Source organism: Elephantulus edwardii, unplaced genomic scaffold, assembly GCF_000299155.1.
Source record: "Elephantulus edwardii isolate Elephantulus edwardi_28Jun2011 unplaced genomic scaffold, EleEdw1.0 scaffold00024, whole genome shotgun sequence".
NCBI lineage: Eukaryota > Metazoa > Chordata > Mammalia > Macroscelidea > Macroscelididae > Elephantulus > Elephantulus edwardii.
Genome location: NW_006399774.1, coordinates 22,679,611 through 22,702,673, shown reverse-complemented (window position 1 = coordinate 22,702,673; position 23,063 = coordinate 22,679,611). Strand labels below are relative to the sequence as shown.

The 23,063-nt window shown below is 51.1% G+C and overlaps 1 protein-coding gene across 1 annotated transcript in view; it reads right to left on the bottom strand.

Moving 5' to 3' along the window:
• The window catches only part of MLLT4 (myeloid/lymphoid or mixed-lineage leukemia (trithorax homolog, Drosophila); translocated to, 4), a 77,312-nt gene extending 58,043 nt beyond the window's left edge, over positions 1–19,269 (bottom strand). The window contains exons 1-6 of the mRNA XM_006882786.1: positions 19,095–19,269; positions 16,498–16,613; positions 14,512–14,675; positions 10,639–10,799; positions 7,286–7,443; positions 228–339 (exon numbers count right to left, since the gene is read on the bottom strand). Coding sequence (XP_006882848.1) covers positions 228–339; positions 7,286–7,443; positions 10,639–10,799; positions 14,512–14,675; positions 16,498–16,613; positions 19,095–19,269 — 886 coding nt within the window. The remainder of the gene's footprint in view (positions 1–227; positions 340–7,285; positions 7,444–10,638; positions 10,800–14,511; positions 14,676–16,497; positions 16,614–19,094) is intronic.
• Positions 19,270–23,063: the final 3,794 nt, after the last annotated feature.

Sequence of the window (23,063 nt, the reverse complement as noted above, 5' to 3'; positions counted from 1 at the left end):
TCAGGTATGATGTGCATAGGGTCACTGTGAGTCGTGAACGATGGCACTGAACACCAGCAAACAGCAACAACCAACAGCAACCATCCTCACAGACATGACCTTCACCTTTTCCTCTACTGGCAGCTGGTGGGCTCAAACCACCACCGTTTTGGTGTGCTGCCCCACCAGAGGTCCCGCACCGACTGGCTAGCACCCAGGACGGAAGCAATGACGGCCGCCGCTCTCACCCTTGTCGCTGGGCCACTCGCGGAAGATCTGGAGGGGACATTCGTCATCCTCGAGGATCACCTCTTTCGCACCTTTTTCTTCAGAATGCTGGGAGCCAGGAGGAAGCATCACCTGCGAGAAAACACAGCTGATGGTGAGGCTCACCTGGACAAGTGCAGTGACAAGCCCTGAAACACGGCCGGCCGAGCAGCGCTGCAACGACCGGGGAAAGCCACGGGAGAAGGACGCAGACGCTCCAACAACTCTTTGTCGTTTCCAATTACAGATTTAGCTAGTGGCCTCGGCAGTTTTGATTCACCAGCCTCCCCAGCGGTCTCAAGTCATGTGAGTTCTTTAAAAACTTGTGTCTGACCTCTAAGTAATTTCTTACCGATGCTGTTGCTGCTGTTATGTGCTGTTGAGTGGCCCCATCTACAACAGCTCTGAGCCCTGCTCTGTCCTGAGCCAAACATCATCTCTGACACACCTGTCCCCTTACTCCAGTCACTGAGTCACTCTGCGAAGAACGGGAATCTCAAAACACTTGACTGCACTTATGCAAAACCTGTATTTGGACCAGGAGGCAGCTGTCTCACTGCTACGTAAAATACCTTACTTATAGCTGTAATTTAATTATTTGCATAATGAAATAACTTCATTATGTCAAATCTCTGTGGTCCCCAGCTCCCCTTCCAATTCAAACAACTGTTTATACAAGGAGCTTCACAAACCACAGTTATTCTTTTTTAAGATAGTCTATTTTATATTCACACTTTAGTCAGATCATTTAGATGCATTACAGAACAAGTTATTTATTAAAAAGAGGCATTACGCATCTATTTTCCAATCTTAACTGCTGTTGTTCGGTGCATGCAGAAGAGAATGGAGTCCTGTCTGACACTGGACCATCCTCACACACCCGCTGCCGTGAGCGTCTCACTCAAGGGTCTTCCTCTCCTCATCCACCCTCTCCTTTTCCAAGAACTAGTAACCTGCCCAAAGGGCTGAAGTCTCACCAAGTACTTCTAAGGCACATTCTGATTTCACTGCTCTCAAGACAGAATGGCTTCTTCACGCAATCAACAATCTATTCAACTCTCTTTGCCAACACAATTCAAAGCTATCAAATCTTCTCTGTTCTCATTTACTGCCCAACTTTCACATGCATCCGAAGTAACTGAAAGTGCCATGACTTGGGTCCCCTACACCTTGTCTCCTAAGTGCCTCCGGAACTCTCCAAGCCTTTAAAGGAATGCTGAACAGTGGGTTTGCCCGACGTAGACGCCTTCTGAGTTCTAACCTGCTGCTTCTACAGTGGCAGACTGTGAATACAGGCAAAACAAAACTCTTGACAATCTGTTCTCCATTTATCATGGTGTTGCTTCCTGGCCCATCTGTGAAGATTCTCGTTTTCTCGATGCCGAGATGAACTCCATACTGAGGGCTTTTATATGAAGATAAGCAGTGCTGCGTTTCTCTCTATGGATTGAGGTTGTCACTGTCTTTGGCGTCACCTAGGATCACCGGCAGTCACACAGGACTGTCTCCCAGCCCCATGGGTTCTTCTGAGCTGAGCACTGACTGTGTGGAAGGCAGACGAGGACAGAGTGTTGGTCTCTGAGTGATTGTGAGGATGGGACCTGCACACGCGTCTCTACCAGGCTGGTACACAGATGATGCGACTCACAGAGGCTTGAAACTCCTCTCAGACTCATCAGGGAGCAAGTGTCCTAACGGTCTCTCCGTGGATTCAGCTTCCCGGCCTCAGCGTGGAACACACAATACTCTAATACTCTAACACTAGGCCTCCCCCGCCATCACTTGCCCTGAGCCCAGCTTACACACCACCTGCAGCGCAGACTGGATGCCATGCTTCCTGTGACAGGAAAGCCCTTTCCCCAGGGCTCACAGCCCTCCGAGGTCCACACACCCTCCTCAAGCACTTCCAGAAGCCTTCCTTGACTTCCACCCCTCATTTTCCAATTTGAAGCTCCTATTCCTACTTCGTTTGTTATTGTTATCATGTACCGCAGAGTTGGAACCGACCCACAGCTGACACTGGTGGTTCAAATCCACTAGCCACTCCACAGAAGAAAGACGGGCAGTCTCCTCCCACGCAATTTACTGCTGCTGGAAATGCTGGAGGATCAGCGATGCGTCGGTTCCAACCCGATTTCTACAGGAGCCATGGTGGCGTGTCGTCGTTGTCCACCATCAAGTCGGAACCGACCCACAGCTGACCCTCCGGCAGGTTTTCAGAGGCAGTTAATCGCATGAAGGACACTGCCCATCCTTCTCCTGAGTGGCACACTGGGTAATGAGTGCAGCTGACTGTTAGCCAAAGGCCAGCAGTTCAAAGTCAGCAGTCACTGCTGGAGGGAGACGAGGCCGTGCGCTCCCACAGGTGCACAGCCCGGGCAACGCTATGCGCCAGGCTTCTCCATTCTACAGCCACTCAGAGGCACAACCAACTCGTCTGCAGGCCGTCTGCTTTATTTTTGGTTCCAATTTCTACATCTTTGTCTCTCTGACTTCATTTAACACAGTTAAGCTCTTCTGAGAGCAGATCTCATCTAGCAAATAAAAAGCATCAAAATAAAACTGAAAAACTGAATAGATGGTTAAATGACGATGAGGTGACAGAGAAAACAAATGAATTCCAGACAACAGAATAAGCAATTCTTCATCTGTATTGTCTAAGGGGCCGCTAAGAGAACAAAGGCTCGTCCTGCACAGGGTGCGACCAGGCTGCTCCTGGGAGGCAAGGATTTTAAAACTCCGGCTGAAATACTCTGGCATGCTGCAAGGAGGAACCAGGCCCTGGAGAGGGACGTCATGCTTGAGACGGTGGAGAACAGCGCAGGAGAAGAAGATCCCGGATGAGATGATTGATTTATTAGAGTTATGAACTTTGGATCACTGTATAGACTGTTAAGTTTGATTTCTTATTGCCTATTATTAAATAAACAGTGTGTGTGGGGGGAAGAATGGTACAGATTTTACTCCCCAGTGGAATTAATTCTTCACGTGCAGCTTAAATCTTTCTATCAAGAGCACGGTCCCATCTCTATCTCCATTTTCTGCAATTTCAGACGGCCAACACTGGTCTAAGGAACTCTGATGGCTGCGTACACAAAGCCCGACCATTAACCTGTGGGCTCAGTTGCCTGAAGCCACCACATGAAGACAGAGTCTTGGAAACCATTGGGGTGTTGCTGAGTCAGAATCAACTGGTCACCAGTGGGCTGGGTTAAAGTGACTCAGTCCTTTACTAAGTGACCGTCCTTGTGATTATGCAGGGGCCTGCCCTACCTGAAAGGGAAATCTGTTAAGTTCCAGGAAGTGTTCTCAGTCTTCTGTCCCCCCTTCACTTCCTCTCGTATTCCCCGTGGCCCTCCCACTCACTGCCATCAAGTCAGAACTGACTCAGCTGACCCTCTGCTGGGTTTCTCAGACTGTAACTCTTATGGGAGGAGTATGTCCATCTCTCTCTCCCCCAGGGAGTCACTGGGAATAGAAATGTCCACGAGGCAAGGGTTAACAGCACAACTCCTACCCTCTCAGCTGCCAAGGCTCCGAGCCCACCGCTTATTTATGTGTCGAGCAGCTCTTCCCTCCCACCGACCCACGTCCTTCCTTCTTGTCCTTTATCTTGAGTAGGACTCCACAGCTGACCGTCAGAGGCAGCTAATCAACGGGCTGGGAGGCGCAGGCCTTCTCGCACAGAGCGCAGGCTTTGACCGTTGACCTTTCCTCTGGGGCCGCACAATTCCTCACTCAAGGGCTGAGCATCAGCCAATCAACAGCTAGAGCTCCCGAAAGGTCCTTCTTTAGAACATCCATGCGGTCAGTGTCCCCTCATCTGAGCAGCTCTGTGCTATGGACACTTCAGCTGATCTCTGCACGGTAATTTTCCTTTGAAAGTTTTTATTTGTGTTGAACTTTCATCTGAAAGGCTTTTCTCAAAGAGAACGGTTCCCACACTGTGAACCCTGGCTCCACTCAACTTTAACAGTGAGTCTCCAAAGGCTGATTCCGTGTGTGGGCAGCCTGACTGCTGGGAGACCTCAGAGGGAATTACGGCCCGAACCTCCAAAGGTCAGTCTCAGTACAGATCTAACCTCCTAACTTTAGCCGCCAGCTTCTTCTGAGAGGTCTCCCCCAACACGGCTGCGGTGTGGGTGGAGATTTACCCCTGACTGAATCCTGTACCCTGCTGCTCTTAGTGTCCCCACACTCAAGGCCTCCCTTGCTAAGCCCCCATCCATTTTACTCCATCCTTCCAAGGGGGAGGAGGTATGGCTGAGAGAGGGAAGGCTCTTACTCATAAAAACTTTCAACTGAGTTCCTGGTGCAGCCCCCCTTTCAGTCCTGCCTCACAGGAGTCCAGCTTCTTGCTGCTGTGTCCGGGCCTCTGTCAGGAAGCCGCAGCCTGCTTTCTCCCCACCTCCCTGCAAGATTCCTCTGCCCCAACACTCGCTGCCATCTTCAACACCTCAGTGGCAAGGCTGATTTAGTTACATCTTTTCCTCACTTTCCACATTCTTGTAGGCTCTCACCACACTCAGAGGCATACAGATTAAATACTGCCTGGGATGAAAGCAGTGTCTAAATTTACCCCCAAACCCAACACTAACTCGATTCTAATCCAAAGTACATTGGGTAAAAACCAAAAAAAAAAAAAAATTCTCAAATTAATATGGAAATAAAAATCTAGAATAAGCCTCTATATAAAGATAATTAAGACTTAGTTTACGGGATTTTAAATAAGGCTTAGTAGAAATCTACACTCATCAAGGTTTGGTATCACCGAAACATCAATTATTTATCAACAGCATTTTCTTAAGGAAATCCAGACACACCGTGTCATCACGAGATTGAGCCGTGCGACATCTGGGTGACCAGTCTCCCACGACAGAACACACGGATGGTCTCTGTAGTCACTGGAAGCACCCCAAAAATGGATGCACAAAGCCAAGTCCTAATCAGTAACCACAGCAGAAGAACCAAAGGGTGATTCTCGCAGAAGACATGGAAAGAACTTCACAGAGGAAAACATTCAGATGGCCAACAGACAAATCACTGGCAGTAAGAGAGATGCAATTCAAAACCACAATGAGATACCGTCTCACTCCAGCAGCAGTGGCAAAGTTTAACAGGACAGCAAGTAATAAATGTTGGAGAGGATGCAGAGTTGTTGGTGGGATTGTACAACGGTTCTGGAAGGCAGTTTGGCATTTCCTCAAAAAGTTGGACAGAGAAATTCCATATGACCCAGCTATTCCATTGCTTGGAATATGCCCCAAGAAAATGAGAACTGAGGCTCAGAAACGTGTACACCAATATTCATAGCAGCATTATTCACTATCATGAGAACACAGGAACAGCCCAGATGTCCAACCACAAACAAGTGGATTGAGAAGTACATTCACACAATGGAATACTATGCGACACGCAGGAGCAATGATTTTGTAAATCATTACCTAACTTGGGAGGGCCTGGAGAGCATTTTGCTGAGTGAACTATACTGCATAAAACCATTATTGTACAATGAGTATGAGACTCCAAGACGGGGGTTGTGGGGGAGAGCAGAAATAGAGGGGTGTGAATGGACTGGGGGGAGGGTGTTAATCATAGGGTTGCACAATTTGATGGGTGGGTGGGGTGAAGAAAATGGGAAGGATCTTTTGTGAAGAGCAATTAAAGAAAAATAAATTTTTTTTAACAAAAGAAAAGATGATTCTCCACCATGCAGACTGACAGAACAGGACAAAGCAGTCGTCCTGTGTGGATTCTAATGATGTAAAAATTCTACAAACTATCGACAGTGACACAAACCAGCCAGCAGGTGGGGATGCAGGCGTGAGGGGTGCGGTCACCGCATTCACTGCCCGGTGAGGTGCAGCAATACAGCAGAGGAAAGGCATCAAAATCCACCCTGCTTCACAATTCAACAACCACTTGCTAAGATTTTAAAAGACAGGTGGAAGTGGGCAGGGCACAATTTTTAAAAAACCATTTCTAAAAGTCATTTTGAGGAAAATATTGGCTAAAAGTAAATTAGTATATACCTGACTGACTCATCAGGTAGTTTTATTTAGAACTGGAAATTTCATTCTATTTAATTACCAAAACCATGTAAGAAGTACACAACATGATTTTCTTTTTCATTACTAAGGTAAAACAATCCTCCTCCTCTCTCAGACACTATGGCTGCCTAGTGAACATATCAACCAGCTGCTGGCAACAGGAAGTGCTGTGGGTAGCGGCCCTAAGAACAGATCTGAACCCTGTCCTGTCCTAAGCCATCCTTATTGTTCCCAACACGGAAATTCATTTAACAGTTGATGATTTCATGATGACCCCAAACCCCGACACAAGTCCATTCTGACTCTGGTGACTCCAGGCCAGGGCACACTGTTCCACCAGTTCCCGAGGCTGTGGCTGCTACGGAAAGACTCCCACGGAGCGGCTGGGGGTTCAGACCACCCCTTCAGTGAGCAGCAAGTGCCCAGACCCCCACGAGGGCTCTTGCTTCATCAGGTCAGTGCCGACACAGGGAGACCTCACGGGGTCACTGAGGCTATAAATCTGCACAAGAGGAGAATGCCCACCTGTCCCCCACAAAGCAGCAGGGGGACACCGACCGGCACAGAGCACACCGCACTCCGCCCCTCCTGACACACTGGGGAAAGGCACAGCGAAAGCATCGCCAAGGCAGACTCCACACAGAAAGGCGAGTTCCCGACCCAAAGGAAGAACGGGAGGGCTGTGCATCCAAACACGACAGGGACTGTCCTTCAGAAGGGCTACAGAGAGCTCTGGTGGCCCACTGGCAAGAAGGCCTCCACATCCACAAACAGAACAGAGGGTGACTTCATCTTCTCAAATTCATCTTCCAATGCCTCTGTAATTTATGACATAAACCTTCTGCAATGGAAGGGAACTGCTGCTTTTTCTGTAGACTGAACGCATGGTTTCACAGTGGATCAAATTCTAAGTAAACCAGAGAGCAGATGCCAACACAGGTCTGACCCAACCCAGCCCGGCATGCCCAGCGCTGGAGACGCGCACTCACCCGGGCGATGCAGTAATCCCGAGGCGACTCCTTCTCCAAGCCGTACTTCTCCAACGCCTCAGCCACGGCAAAGTCTGCAGAATCGGTGGTCGACAGCAGGATTGTCTTGTAGGGAATATTTGGCTTTAAACTATCTGCATAAATTCTCAGTGTTCCACCTGAAGAAAAAAAATAAGATATTTTTTTAGCCCAATTTCTCTTCTGATAACAATAATAGCAACATTCCAACCACTTACAAGCAGGCAGGTAGGCTGAAGTGGAATGCGTTCAGCGAACACAATTATATTTCCTGCCAGAAATGACCTGCAGGCGTGCTGACCCTCAGCGACTGTGAACAATCGTGGGGAGGCCAGTACAAAGGACACGTCATGCCCAAACCCTCCCTACTTAACTCTACACTCGCTCCAAACACAGACCTGAAGCTTTCAAAGAGGGTGTTCCACCAGGGTAAAGACAGCTTCCTGTGTGAATATGTGCTTCACACACAAACCACAATAACACTGACTGTCCGTCCTGAAGACTGAAGATGGTCCTGAGAAAAGTGCAGGCAATCACGAAACACAAACACCTCCTAGGCACCAATGGCCCAGACAAGAATCTGAGAGCCCAAAGCTATAGACCATGGAACAGAAAGGTGGTTCAGGCCTCAGAAGGTCTAAGTGCAGGTTTGCCAGAAGACACCTTTAAGAAGTCACAGTGGTTCCTACTACAGGTAACTGAGGTTGAGGGGAAGTTCCGAAGGACGGGCCGAGACATTAGCTACAAAACTCGTTCAGGAGCAGAATGAATGTCATGTTTCTGATCTCCTTCTTGTGGGTCTGAACATTTCAAAGTCCCTGTCTAAATCACCTCTGGGTTTTAGCACAGATGGTGTCAGAGCACTGTGACAGAGAAAGCAATAATCGGACAGTCTAATTAAGAGGTGGTTTTCACTTTATGAGCAGAAAACCACATCATCATCAGAGGGGGATTAGGACTCCCCACTGGCTGCAAGGGAAGAGAACACTGATGCAGGTGACACAACCTTGCTTGTTCAAAGTGAGGGGGACAGAAGACCCTTGCTACAGAGGATCAAAGACCACAACCTTCAATACAGACTACATCTCAAGGTCAAGAAGACAAAACTTCTCACTGGACCACCAGGCAACAACATAATAAATGGAGAAAAGACTGGAACTATCAACAACTTCCTCTTACATGGATCTACAATCAACACCCTTGGTACCAGCAGTCAGGAAATCAGGAGAGGTATTGCACTGGGGAAGTCTGCAGTCAGGGACCTCTCCCAATTAATGAGGAGCAACGATGTTAGTTTGAATACTAAGGTGTGCCTGATTCAGAGCAGGTCTGTCATCACGCATGAGGACGAGAGAAGAGCAACTGGAGTCTGTGAGCTGCGCTGTTGAGGGAAAGTGCTGAACAGCCCGCAGACTGTCAGCAATCAGCTCTGTCCTGGAGAAGGTGAAGCCAGGGTACTCCTCGGAAGCAAGGACGGCAAAGCTTCAGCTTATCTACCCTGCAAGGACATCACCGTTGGAAAGGTGGAGGGGGGGAAGGAGAGGAAGACCCTCAGGAAGGCAGACGGACCCAGTGACCGCAGCATGGGCTCGAGGGTGTCAGAGACGGGGAGGCTGGCTCAGGACAGGACGGGGTTCAAATCTGTTGTTCATATGGTTGCTATGAGTCATACTTGACTTGATGGCACCTAACAATAACATAGTATAGCTTAAAGCTTATTTGGAGAGATATACGTGTCTGCTCCAAAGTGAAGGCACGGTCATTACCCCAAACTGAAGATGGGTTCACACTGACAACGTTATTAAGTGTTTCCACCCCAGTGAAGTGCAGGGGAAAATCAACTGAGTCCTGGAAATTCTCTTCCTAAATTTCTCACCAAAAAGCCCCATAATGACATGAACCGCTGCGGCTGGTACCAGAGAGTGGGCACTGCTGTGGGACTTGCCAGGACACTGCAGGGCGGGGCAGGTTTGTAGGCTGACCACCTCCATGCAGCAGGCCAGCACGTTTCCCTCACCAGCCAGCCGGTGGATCTCAACTGCTGACCTCTGGCTAGCACAGATGTCTGACAGCTGTGCCCCAGGGAGGCTGGCCATTCCTGTTAGCAGACTGACTACAGGACTCTGTGTAATCAGAAAACTGATACACGCGACTGCTCACGTTCCAGGTCACTGTAAAAGCCACAACCCCGATGAGATGTGCCATGTGCCTAACAGACACCACGGGGCTCAGAGACGGCAGCCTGACCACCATCACCACACCCCTCCGCCCACAGCTGAGGCGAGGGAGAAGACCAACATTCTGAGTAACTCGCTTGGGAAAAATATGGAGCTCGGGCACGCTGTCTTCCCGGCTTCCTTGCACAGGGCCGCTTGTCCATCCAGGACTGCTGCCCCCCTCTGTCCTGCACGGCCAGGCTCTCTTCCAGCTCCGCTGTCACTTCTGGGACCTGGACGCCCTGTCTGTGCCACGTGCAAGCCCCATACGGGCCCCGTGCTGACGTTTCTGACCACCTGCATACTGTCCTCCTGCACTAGACACACCTCCCACAGCAGAAGCTTCCACACCCTGAACCTCACCAGCACGCCTGTGACATCACTGCGCTCTCAACCTGAGACCTCTCTGCCACCTCAAAAGTCCCTCTTCTCCGAGGTCCCTCGGCCACCCAATGACAGACGTCATCCAGAATGATGGCTTCCCAACACCTGTAAAAAGCACACCTGGGCCTGCCCTGCCCGGGAGGGAGGGTCACCGGGAGTCAGCCCAGATCAACAAGCAGGGGTCTGGGGCTTCTGAACTCAGAACAATCTGCTGGCTGGAGAAATGCAGTGATTGCCAGGTTCTTTCTTTAGTCCTGAGACAGATCAACAGATACAAAAGTAACAATTTCTACGTGCTGGCTCCACAACACACTTGAGTAAAGAAAGCAAACCCCAAGAGTACAGTCCATAGCTACTTCTCTAGGGGTACACAGCTGCAAACGTCTTCCACTGGAAATCTGACATTTCAACCATTAAACTAAACTAGTAAATGCCTCGAATCTAAGGCAAAATCAAATCATCAAAAAAGACTGAATCGTTATGGGCCCCTCACACCCAGACAGGAATTGTCCCCGTGAGGAAGTCCTTCAGGAGATACATGTTGTTACTTTAAATTCAACTCGAAGAAAACTGTATTTGAGCACATTCCAACAAAATGAGGAAATTTAATATCATTCAAAAACGGCTGCAGCAGTACACCAAGAGAACTGTCAGAAATCCAACGGGACTGTGAAAAGGACTTGAAGTGGGTCACGACTGCTGATGTCAGATGGACGCCCTTTACGACGGCTGTACCTGAGTCAGGCCGTCCGTCTGAGCTCCGGAACTCCTGCATCCTCTTCTCCAGCTTCTGCTGCCTGCGCCTTTTCATGACCACCTCGGGGTTGGAGATGGTTCGTGTGAAGCTGGTCTCGGGCATGTCTTTGTAAACCTCGGCAGCGAGGCGAGAATTCTCACTGAAAGGAGAACAGCACAGTCATATGTTTACAAGTGTTTTCATGGGAAGTCGACTCACTGCTGCTCCAGTCAATACTGGGGTACAGAAGTGTGCCTCGGAAGGAATGGGGACACACGGGGGTGAGGGCCCAGGTGTCCTGCTTGTGTCCAAAACAGTGCTGGGGGCTGGGGACGCACACAGGTGTCTCCAGGGAAAGCTGAGAACAGCGCCAAGCAGCTCCACTCTGAACACAAGGAGTCCAGGCCGAGCTGACTCCACTGTGGCCCACTGGTTCGGCCTGGGACCCTCCAGAACTCTGTCGTTTCTCTGTCATGTTCTGAAGACTGTTAGAAAGAGAACTCCTCCCAGCCACACCTGCACCCGAGTGTAGTGCTGCCTGCCCTGTCCCGTCAGTGTCACGTGTAAGCCCTGGAAGAGCCACGGTGCCTGTCCATGCCGTTACGGGACTACTTTCCCAACCTCTCCTTTGCCAAGTCTGAGGTCCTTTCTCCAGGAACTGGTTCCTCTCGACAACATGTTCACGAGAACATGTCTTTACATCACCATTTCAAGGAAATCTAAGAGAGATCTGTCTGCTCTCCTCCTAGTCCACTGTATACTCAACATTCTTTACCAGGTCACAATTCACACCCCAATTCTTCTTCAATGTTCCTTCTTCACTGTCCAGCTCTGCCCACTGGTAGGATCAAGCCCACCAGCTGCTGTGTGGGAGAAGGATGGAGACTCGCCCTGCTGTCACTGCCTGTGGAAACCCGCTGGCGGGTCCGCTACGGGTAGGTTCTGATTTGACAGCACACAGAATGAAGACGGGGTGGGGGGACCCCAGTGATAGAGCAAAGGCAGTTCAAATGCACCAGGGGCTGAGGAAGAAAGATGGGCACCTCTTCCTATGCAATTTATAGCCTTCCTGTGTAAAGAGGACACAGGACACGGGCACACAAAGCCAGGAGCGTCTCTGAAAAGGCCAGGCGGAGTAAGACAAGCCTACTTCTCACTGTCCCAGAGCACAAAGCAGACGAAGAGCCCACAGCCCAGCTGCATGGTGCCTCTGGAGCCGCAAGGGCAAGGGGGCTCAGTTAGTCACTGCTGACTCACAGTTAAGGTACCAACAATGGGGTCTATGAGGGGAAGGTGGGGAGTAGGGGAGACAAAGAATATCACGTCACCATGCCACTCTTCTAGAACACAAACATCCTTTCTTTGCAATACCAAAACTGTGGATGCCAACGAGAGTGCCAGGAAGAAGACTGGGCAAGGACACACCGCACCGTTGGCTCGAAACAGTCAACGGGCAAGAAACAATTCGAAAATCATGATTCTATTTAAAAATTCTCTGTTCAACATGGGAAGAGTGTGTGTCTGCATAGAAAATGTCAACCAGACTATTCTCTGCTCGGTTAACATGACCATCAGTGACTTAATTCTCCATTTCTGGAAAACTCTCTCAATTGTGGTTGTCAAAAAGGAATGCCATCTCTCTACTTCAGCAAGAAAATGGCATGTCGATTACTATTTCATCACTTGCTACAGACTCTAGCCTTCAATATGGGTTACACCTCAACATCAAAAAACCAAAAATCCTCACCAATGGACCAAGAGGCAACATCATGATAGATAAAGAAAAGACTGAAGCTGTCAATAATAATTTCATTTTACATCCACCATCAATACCCATGGTTACAGCAGCCAAGAATCAAAGCATGTGCTGCACTGAGAAATCTGTTGTCAGAGACCTCTCCAAAGTGCTAAAGATGAGTAATATCCGTTAAAAACTAAGGTGTGCCCAGATCCAAGCCATGGTCTCTTTAAATGCTACCTATTCACCTGACACCTAAGGCAATGACTAAGGAATACAGAAGAAAAAACCCAGAGCTTTCGAGTGTGGTGTTGGTGAAGGGTGCTGACTACACCACCGACTGCCAAAGGCACGGCGGTTATGTTGTCTCACTTACGCTGGGTATGCTGTCGGGGGAGGCCAGTCCTCGGAGAGAAACATCATCCTGGGAAAGGTCAGCTAAGGAGAGGAAAACCCTCACAAGAAGAACTGCCACAATGACACAGTGACTGCCACAAGGGACTTAAGCATGACAGAGATGCTGCGGACGGCACAGGACGGGGCAAGGCTCAACTCTACTGCTCACAGGGTTGCTAGGAGTGGTCGATGTGACGGTCCCTAAGACAACTCTTGGCATGAGCAGTCAGGAAACCACAAGACTACTTTCAGTGGAAGTCGCTGTCAGGGAACTCTCCAGAGTGCCACAGAGCAATGACGTCAGTCTGGAGACTAAGGTGTGCCTGATCCAGGCCATGGTCTTCACAATTACTTGCTATGCTCCAAGACCTGGACAATAACAAGGGTGAATGAAGGACTGATGCCTCTGAGCTGTGGTGCTGGTGAAGAGTGCTGAACATAGTAGCACGGGCTGCCAGGAGAACAAACAGGTCTATCCTGGGGAGGGTGAAAGCAGGCTGCTCCCTGGGGGTAAGGATTCTGAGGCTCTGTCTCACATACTCTGGGCATGTAGCAAGGAGGTACAGCGCAGGAGAGGAAGACCCTGGATGAGATGAACGGACTCAGTGACTGGAGAAACGGGATCAGTGCAGTCGACCAGGTTTCAGAGCTAAAGTACATGGAGTCGCAATGAGTCACAGACAACTCGATGGCACGACAACAACAAGGACGAAAGGAAGAGAAGGCTGGGAAGTACGTGAAAAACAACTGTAGGCTGAAGGAAATGACAGAAAGCCGTGAGTCAGGCAGCTACCCTGAGCCGCTGGGCCAGGTGCTCAGGTATGGTGGGCAGGCAGGGACCCTCACAGTGAGGTGTGGTGACAACAGAAAACGATCACAGCCTAACACGTGGCTTTCTGTCCAGCCTAGCCAACCTGTAAGCAGGTGCGCTGTGTGTTTCAGGAGCACAAAGCGTCACCGCAGGCCTCCAGTGGGACTCTAGCAGCCGAGTGTATCGTGGGTTAGGCTACTGATAGCAAGGCCTGCAGTCCTAACCCCCAGCCAACCCTCAGGAGACAGGCTGGCACCTGCCTCAGAGTCACTGCCTCAGAAACCCAGAGACCTGTGGTCAGCGCCACCCGGGGGCAGTGGGTGTTAGTGAGTAGTCCTCCAAGCCACGGCCCACACAAAGCCGCAAGAGGATCCCAACGTGTCAAGTCACAAAAACAGAAGAGAAAGGCCAGTCCCAGCTGAAGATGACAAGATTGCCTACAATATGGACTCTGTCCTCACTGCTCTCTCAAGTAAAAAAATCACAATGTCAATTAGTGTTTACTTCATTTACAATTAAGCAAGACTGTGGTATAAAGACTGACACGTAGACATTTTCAACGGGGATTACAATCCCATCTCCCTCAGTACAGAACCCAGGCACACTTAGAGATGAATGTCTACATTGAATGTATCCTGTTCACAATTCTCTCATGGGTTCATCTGTCAGGGTCTGACAAACTGTCAACTTTTGGTCGGGTGCACAAAGACATGCTGAAGCCTTTTCCCTTGACCTCCTTTCAAGGAGGAAGGTCCATCCCTTTGGGGAGGTAACTTCCTAATAAATCTACTACTAGTTACCCTCATTTCTGCCTCCTTAGTCCTATTCTTCTCATCCCTGCATGCCAATAAAAGGCTTCTACCTAGATAAAAAAAACAAATACAACCAAAAACAAAGACATGCTGAGCATTTCCAAAATGAACTTACATGTCATCCGACGGTAAAGGCCTGTCATCTTTATCAGAGGCCTGTCTCAGGGCCTCTTTCTCTCGCTTCTTCTTTTCTTTCTTCTCTTTCTTGGAGAGAGTTCTCTTAAAGTTCTGGATTACGCCTTCTTTTTCTGGCTTCTCAGGTCCATTACTCTGAGCCTTCTAATAAAAGAAGCATCATCACCATGTTGGCTAGACCGTGCGTGCACGTACGTGTCACACACACACACACACACACACACACACGCACGTATACACGCGCGCGCGCGAGGGCCAGCATGCAGTGTGGGACCTATGCGCCTGAACGTGCACACTGAAATGCAAAACTGCCAGGGCAAGGGCACCCTCAGGGCGTCTCCTGTGTCATCTCTCTGGCTGACGAGTACGCAGGCTGCCAACTGTCCAAATTTTATTTCCATTTAAATTAAGCCAGCAAACTGAAAAAACCACCAACGCCAGAAAGGGCATAGGAATGGAAACGCAATCGGTCGAAATATAGTTTATACAAAGTAACTGGAAGAAAGAGTTCCTTAAGAACTAACCAAGCGCCAGGGTCTAATTCACGGGCTTTTCCTTGAACTGCAGAAGCAAGGCTACTGCCCATGGAACAGCTCTGCTGAAGCCCACAGTGAGTGCTGCGTGTGTGCAAAAGTACTAGTTTCTTGTTTTGGTTACATATTTATTCCTAGTTTATATTTTAACTAACTGCAAGTAGCACAGAAATAAATTATTTTTGTGCATAATTCATTAGTTTCCAAAAAAAAAGTGTCAGAAAAAGTAAACAGTGGTCACTTTCCTGGGAGAAGCAAACTTCCTTGTGCTTTTAGCTCAACAGGAAAGCATGTTACTATTCACATTTTCATTCAGAGGTACCTGCACATCCTGCTTGGCCTAGTTCTAACGCACGCACGTCAGTGCAAACCTGCAGCAGACAGCAAGTCAGACACAACAATACTTCGGCTGACGTCCGCAGAGCAGAAAGAAACAAAGCAGGGACAGCAGAAAAACGGATACTCGCTCTTGCAAATGTAGCATGTGACCAGAGCGCGGGGTAAATTAGGTCAAAGGCACATTTAACCTGAGGCACTGACTGCACACGCGCGCACGCGCACACACACACATACACACGCACAATTCTCCTGTTTCTGAGAGCAGTGGCAGCAGCCTCCCAGGCACTTGGAGCAAAGCCAGCACACCTCTGCTCACGTGGCATGCAGCCACTCTGACCACTGGGCACTGAGGACTCGGGGACGCTCGGTGCTGGGTGGGCTCAGTGGCTCAGAGGTCCAATGACGATGTGACCTCCAGTTGGGCTGTCACCTTCCATTTTCACACACCAGCATGGGCTTTGGAACCCGACCGCGTCAGCAAGTGAGCAGAGGTGCACAGGTTTCTCTCAACCTTTGTCCATGCTACTTCCGGTCAGTACTGAGCTTGAGGGATGGAGGCCAAGCACTGCAGTAGGGGTGCATGGGCTGCACCCATCATCTCCCACAGGGAGAACAGTGCAGACGTCTGTCCATCGTTCAGTGCAGCCCGAGGACACCCACCACCCTGTGACAAAGCTTTCCGAGGCCCCTTATTAACCAGGCCCTCAAAGGGCTCACGTAAGGAAGTGGTCAAAATTTTACATTTTTTCCAAAACAGCTACTGACTTTATAATTTGGGGAAAGGAAACTGGAAGTACTTTTTCTGAGCATTTATACTCAGTAACAAAAGCATGCATTAACTCCTCTCTAGAAAAGAAAGGTGCCGATCGGGCCACCAGGCCAAAGCACGCGTGAGCCCAGCAGAAGACAGGGCTTCTCGACAAGGAGGGGAGGGGAGAGTTGCTCTGCTCCTCGCACAGCCCACGGCACAGCCCACGGCACAGCCCACCGCACACCCACCGCACACCCCACGGCACAGCCCAAGGCACATCCCACCACGTGCTCCGTACCAGGCCCAGGCCCTGGCCCCCGCCCCCAGGACACAGGGCACCCACCTTCGGAGCGACAGTGTCGTTCTCATTCTTGAGGACAAATCGGCCTTCCCGGTCGTCTCTGTTCCAGTTCAGCTGCACCACGAGAGGCTTCTCGTCTATGTCCAATCTTCTTTCTTCTTCAAAACAGGACAGGAGAGAGCAGAGCAGCCATGGTTATTTGCTGGCATGAGTACTGCGGGGGTTTCCAGTGCGTTGGATTTTGTGAACATGCCTCACGTGCTCAGGAACCACCCGCAGACTGAAGTGCAGGTCAGGAGGTCTGTCAGCGCTTTAACCGTTGTTAACCCCTCACACCGAGAACGTCAGCAGAGCAGGGGATGCACACAGAGCCTACGCATCCAATGGGCTCAAACACAACCAGGAAATCGAGGGCGCGCCGAGGGGTCACCGACCCCACTGACTCGTGTGAGATGCTCTCCTGACGCTGTCACCTTGGTCACACACACCTGACACTGCAGCCTCTGCCCCCTCAGTCTTGGGGTGCAGCTGGCACAGCCCAGCCCAGCTCTGTGCACCTGCCCCTCTTGGCTGCCTTCACTGGTCAAGGAGAAGCACTGCCCATCAGCATCTCAAGCCTGGTGGGACCCATGCAGGACACCAGAGCTCAGCCAGGGATCCTGGGCTCCCCCTGCCGACCACTGAGGCTAGAGCACAGGTTCCCACGGCCAAGACGCCGACTTCCAGGGCAGCTCCCCGGTCAGGACCTGGCGGGTCCAAGGCCACAGCATCACGAGGAGGCGTCTGCCCAGGGACGCCGCTTCCTCCCTGCGAACCCCGAGGCCCATCCTAACTCGGTCACACCGGTGACCCCACTGTGGAAACCTACTCTGACCTTGACACACACTGAGCGCAGGCCAAGGGGAGAGGTGCTGACAGGTAAGGGACGTGTTTGCTTTGCTGGGCGTGATGAGTGGCAGTTAAGTGACAACGTAATGTGACAGCAGTGTGAAACTGCAGTTACGTCCGTTTGGACATCACATCAACTTCCTGTAATGGCCTGAGCTCCGGAACCTGGCCATGCTAGTAAATGAGCAGGGGCTGTGCTTTACTTCAGTACAAGCTACAGCTACAAATTTACACAAGCCCCACATCACCTGCCTAACCCTACCTTTTTCCTTCAAGTTTGTGGTGTTAGTGTAAACATTAGTCAAAAATAAGAACTTCCAGGAACACACTATATCAGAAACATGGGGGAGGGATGCTTCATAATCTGATTATTTATATTCTAAACCCAACACTAGCAGGACTGCGAAAAGCAAAACTCTAATACAATGAAAATATTCCCTAATGTACGGATCCCTTTTTAAACTGTCCCCCCATCGTGGCTCTGTGTCCCCCCCTGGGGCTCTGCCCCACCAGCCACCCCCCTCGTTCTGCCGCTGTGTCAGCGTCACCACACTGTCATCAGCAAGGACACAGGGCAATGTCACCCACTGTGGAAACACGGTCTTGCAAATCTTCAATACCTGTAGGATCAGCACAAGGCTGTGGGTCTATGAAAGATGGTGGTGGAGAGCGGGTGAAGAGACTGTGGCAAGGTATAACCAGAGGCACCCTGGAGATGGAGCCACAGGTAAAGCTTGTGCCTGGCGGGATGTCTGTGCTAAGATGAAGTTTGCTGGGTGCTTGGGGAAACCGGAGGAGCATCTATGCTGCTGAACTAAGCCTGTACTTTCACGAACTGAGGAACTGTACCTTGTTTAATCTGGGCTGGGACTGCTGGACTAAACCTGGACCTGCACTGTGAGATATTCTTTGCCTCCCTCACTCCCCAATCTATTTACCTAATAAACACCACAGCTGTTGAGTAAAGTCTGTGACTCAATGTACAATGAACCGGCACTGACAGAAACAGGTGCAGCAGGAGCATGCAGGGTGGCGTGTCTGACTACGGAGCTATTTGTTTGGTACTGCGGATGTTACTGATGGGGACGGTTCCCCTTTATAAAGCTGGCTGGCGTCAGACTCCACCTTGCACAGGTTACCACTGCTCCTTTCACATCTTACCTTACCTGTCTCCACAGAAGTGGTCACACTTAAAAATTCCACAGACTATAAAAGCACTCACCTGTTTCAAAACTAGACCTAATGAGGTGAAAAATATAAAATCTTGGGTGAAGCATGTGATCCCAAGTGGGTCTGTGCTGTGTGACTGACGGTCCTTATTTGCAGCATTCAAATGGGACTTGTCATCTTTTTACAGGTTTGTCATTTGGTAACAACACACATAGAATCATTCACAAATTTCAAGTGTTAAAGAGAAACCACTAAATACGTAAGGGGCTTCAGAAAAGAAAAACAGACAGTGCTGCAGGATGAGGAAGGCAGAGCGTGTTACACTCCATGCACGAGAGAGGCAGCGAGTTTCTCACTCTGTCCATGTGACAGGCAGGCCTGCTGGACAATTAACTATGAAATGTCATGGTATTTATCTTTGGAGGAAAAAAAGCAAATGGAAAATTAACTGATTCACTCTAACATGTAACAAAAATAGGTGTTAGAAGCGTAAAGTGGACGGAGTCCGGCCAGCCTGTTAGCACCCCATCCCTAACAGAGAGCAGTGCCGGCGGACAGCTGGAGCCCCCCGATACACTAACCTCCGCTCACGTGCACTTCGTACAGAGAGTACTTGGGAGACGACAGCATCCGCATGTCAGGCCGAAACTTCTCCGCCAGTGTCTCGATCACGTCTTGGGTGGTGGCAGTACTAGAGACACGGATGCATTTTGTCGCAAAGTTCCCAGCAGCTTTATCTTGAAAATAAAATCTCATAACTCCATGGAACTCCAAATCCTAGAAGAAAATAAATGACAATTGTGAGAACTCCCTCTCTGAAGATCTCTTCTCTTTCTAAGGATGAGAACGGGAAGATTGCTGAGCGTCTTTCCAGCTGCTTCGTCAGCACACCCACTGGGAGAGAAGTATGGGTTCCCACTGTCAGGGTGATCTGGGGGGCAGTGCACCAGAGGTCTCGTCCCTGCACTGCTTCCTCCTGCCTTTCTGGCCTCATGGATGGATGCAGGTGACCCAGCTGCCAAATAACCGAGCCACACAGCCCGAGTACGAAACTCTTGTTTTAAAAGCAGAAAGGCAAAGTCCTAGCAAGCTGCCCAGGACCCAAGTCCACGTCCACGACTCTAAAGGGTCAGATGCTGTAGAAGCAAGAGGAAAATGTCAGCCCCTCATCATGCCGTAAACTGGTCATAAACAGAAGCCGCTTGGGCAGAAGCCACTGTAACTAAATCCGTGTGGAGTCAAGCAAAGCCACCAACAATGAAATCCTCTCTAAGGTGAGCCCCCGTGCACGCAGCGCCTCCCCCAGGGGAACCAGGAGCCTGTGACAAGGCCTACCCCGTCATTCCTTTGCACAGAGGCCACTATAGCCTGGGCACAGCACCGTGTGCTCCTGCCGGACACCGCTGAGACTGGGCTGCTCGCAGACACTTCTCAACTGCCCCTTCTCCTACCTCCACAGCTGCCTGCCAAGTCCTCGACCTTCAGCTTACACCCAGAACCCATCCAGAACCTGGTGATGGAAGCCGGGCACCCCATCTCACGATTCCAGCCGGGCACAACCTTTCCCCTACCCTCGGGAGCCGTCACAGCCCAGCCTCCCGTGCACGTCCCAACCCTCATGACAAGCGTGGCCTGATTCTGGCAGCCATCGTCAGTAAGTGTGGCCCCTGGCCAACGCAGGTGCAGAGTGGACTGCTCCCTGGGGCTGTCAGGGAGGCGCTGCAGAAGCTCACCAGGCTCCTCCTCTGAGGCCCTGCTTAGGAAATTCAACCCGCTCACTTCAGCTGGAAGATGAGCCACTCACGGCATCACCTGGGCCCTCGACCAGGTCACGGCCTGAGCCCTCGACTAGGGCACCGCCTGGGTCCTTCACCATGAGCTGACAAGGACTTGTTTCATGGGCAAAGGAAAATGCAGCCTCAAGATGGAATTAACAACTATATAACTTTTAACTGAATTAGGAGGTGTCAGCAGTTAAAGGGCTCAGCTGAAAACCATGAGGCTAGAGGTTCAAGTGCATCCTGTAGCCTCTTCTAAAGTCCAGCCCCTGAAGCTGGCCAAGCAGAGCTCCTCCAACATACAGGACGCCTTCACGAGCAGGTGCAGAGCCAATGGCAAGCTTCCTTGTCGAACTGTGCAAACTATACCTCGGCCCTTCACACGCAGGCCTCCCAGGCTCTCCCCCACCCGACCCCCAGGCAGCACGCAGCCCAGGGAGATGCCCACGCGGTGACCTGGGAATGATCCTCTCGGGAAGGCCACACATGGCCTCTCTCCAGGCAGGGTTCAGTCACAAAGCAGAGTGCCTTAAAAATTCCTCCCTCACACCATTTTCGAGGCCCTGCCTGGCACCAAGGCCAGAGCCCAGGAAGCTGCTGCTCGAGGCCATGCAGCAGACCATCAACAGGAGGGCAGAAGGTTCACCAGCTCTCAAAGAGAAGGGGCAGGGAGACCAGAATGCTGGGAAGACAGCAAACAGGATGTGATCAACGCAATTAATGTCACTCAACTACTTATGTGGAAATTGGAAACTGTCAAATGGGAACAGACCTTGCTGTGCAGACATTCACCAAAAACCCAATAAAATAATTAAAAAAAAAAAAAACAAACCCAAACACAAAAAAGCCCAACATCTTCATGTGCTACTCCAGGGGTCCCCAGCTTCACCAGGCATGCCGCTCCTTAGCCAGGCGGACAGGCTCACCGGGCACCGAGTGGAGCGATGGCACCCGGACTACTTTCTCTCTGAAGACCCAGCAGCCTCCTCTCAGCTCCCAGCTGCCCTGTGCAGCCATCCTGCATTCCACAACTCTCCATACCTCAGCCCTCGTCCCGGGGTCCCCCCGGCTCTGTCCCACTCAGCTCCTTCCTACTCCGGTTCTAGTGCCCCCCACCGTACACCCATCAATTACTCCATGGTTCATATGAAGAACACACTAGTCTGCCTTCAAGAAAGTGCAACCAGGATGCTCCTTAAAGAATGGCAAGACTTCATCTCACCTGTCATCCTACATCCTGTGGGCGTGCTGTCTGGAGGGGTCAGTCCGGACAAGGACAGAGGAAGAGAGACCCTCAGGAAGATGACTGACACAGCCACTGTAACAGGGTTGCACATATCGGAGATGTGAGCCTGGCACAGAGCACGGCGAGGGTGAGATCTGTGCTTCACGGGCTCACAGGCGAACGCACACACCAAATGGTGACCTCAGCTGAGGGCCCAGCAAGACAGGAATTTAGAAACCACAGCCATCACACCCAGTCTTGCAAAAGCAAGCAGACCTGGGCACGGGTGAACACAGCACACGTCTGCTCAGACTGCAGGGACGGTGACAACAAGCCCAAGGTCTCTAAAGAACCCAGGCTGCACGGCCTCCAGGAAAGCCTGCCTCTAAACATGACAGATGGAGGCAGCTGTGACTGTGCGGCTGGAGGGCCAATCCCACCACTCAGTCCCACACAGGTGCCTCAGGGCAATGAGGGCAGGGACCCTCAGCTCCACCAGGTGCCCTTTCACCAACATCACTTCTTCTCAGCAGCTAAGGCCCAAACTTCCCAGGCCAGAGAGTGAAGACCTTGTAGTCACAGATGTGGTCCTATCTCCAGACAGCCCCACGAGAGCCGGCACGCCGAGAGAGGAAACAAACTCCCCAATAAATCCCGAGAACTGGGCCTCGAGAAGGTTTATGCAGAACCGCAGCCGCTACTGAGCACAGCTCAGACTGCACTAAAACAACAGCACCCACAATGCAAACGGGGCCTCAGCCACGTTTCAGGACGCTCTGGTGGCCTGGCAGCAAGACTCTGCCCAGTCGACGCTCAGGCTCACGGTTCACGTCCACCGCTGTCCACGGAAGAGCTGGGCCTCTCCTGCATGGCTTGCAGCCTCTGCGAACGGCCTGGTGGTCAGCTGTGTGCAGGTTCTGACCCGACAGCACACACCAGCAGCAACACGTGGCTAAGGACTCGAGGGCGTGACCGGCTGGAGCTCCACCAGAACTCCCGGACGTGCGTGCGTCGCAGCTCGGCCTGCAATGGGTTTCCGGGCCCTCAAGCGCCAGCCCGGAACACCCGCCCCTGCCACCTCGGACCCAGCGCAGCCTCTGTCCCCAGCGCGCTGTAAGACGCCCGAGGAGAGTGGCTGGCGCGGCAGGTGAGGGCAAGCACGGAAGCACCTGCCTTTTCACACATAAGAAACAAACTTCTCTGAAGGTGTCATGACCCGACTGGTAACACAGGTTACCCGGTAAAACGTAAAGGCCTCAAACTCTGCCTTCGCACCTGAGGGCAGAACAGCCCCGTCCACCGTCCAATGTCCACCGTCCAGCATCCATCACCCATCGCTGCTCCGCCCTCACTCCCTGCCGGGTGGAAGCCACCGTGGCTTCACTGCGTCCATCCATCGGCTAAGGGTGTCCCTCTTCCACTGACCGCCTCCTTTACCAACATGCGGCCTCCTCCAGGGACCAGTCCTTCCTGGCCACACCCTGCCGTGCGTGAGACGGGCCGCCACGCGGGCTCTGAAGGTGCGTTCTGGCAGACGCGTGTGCCTC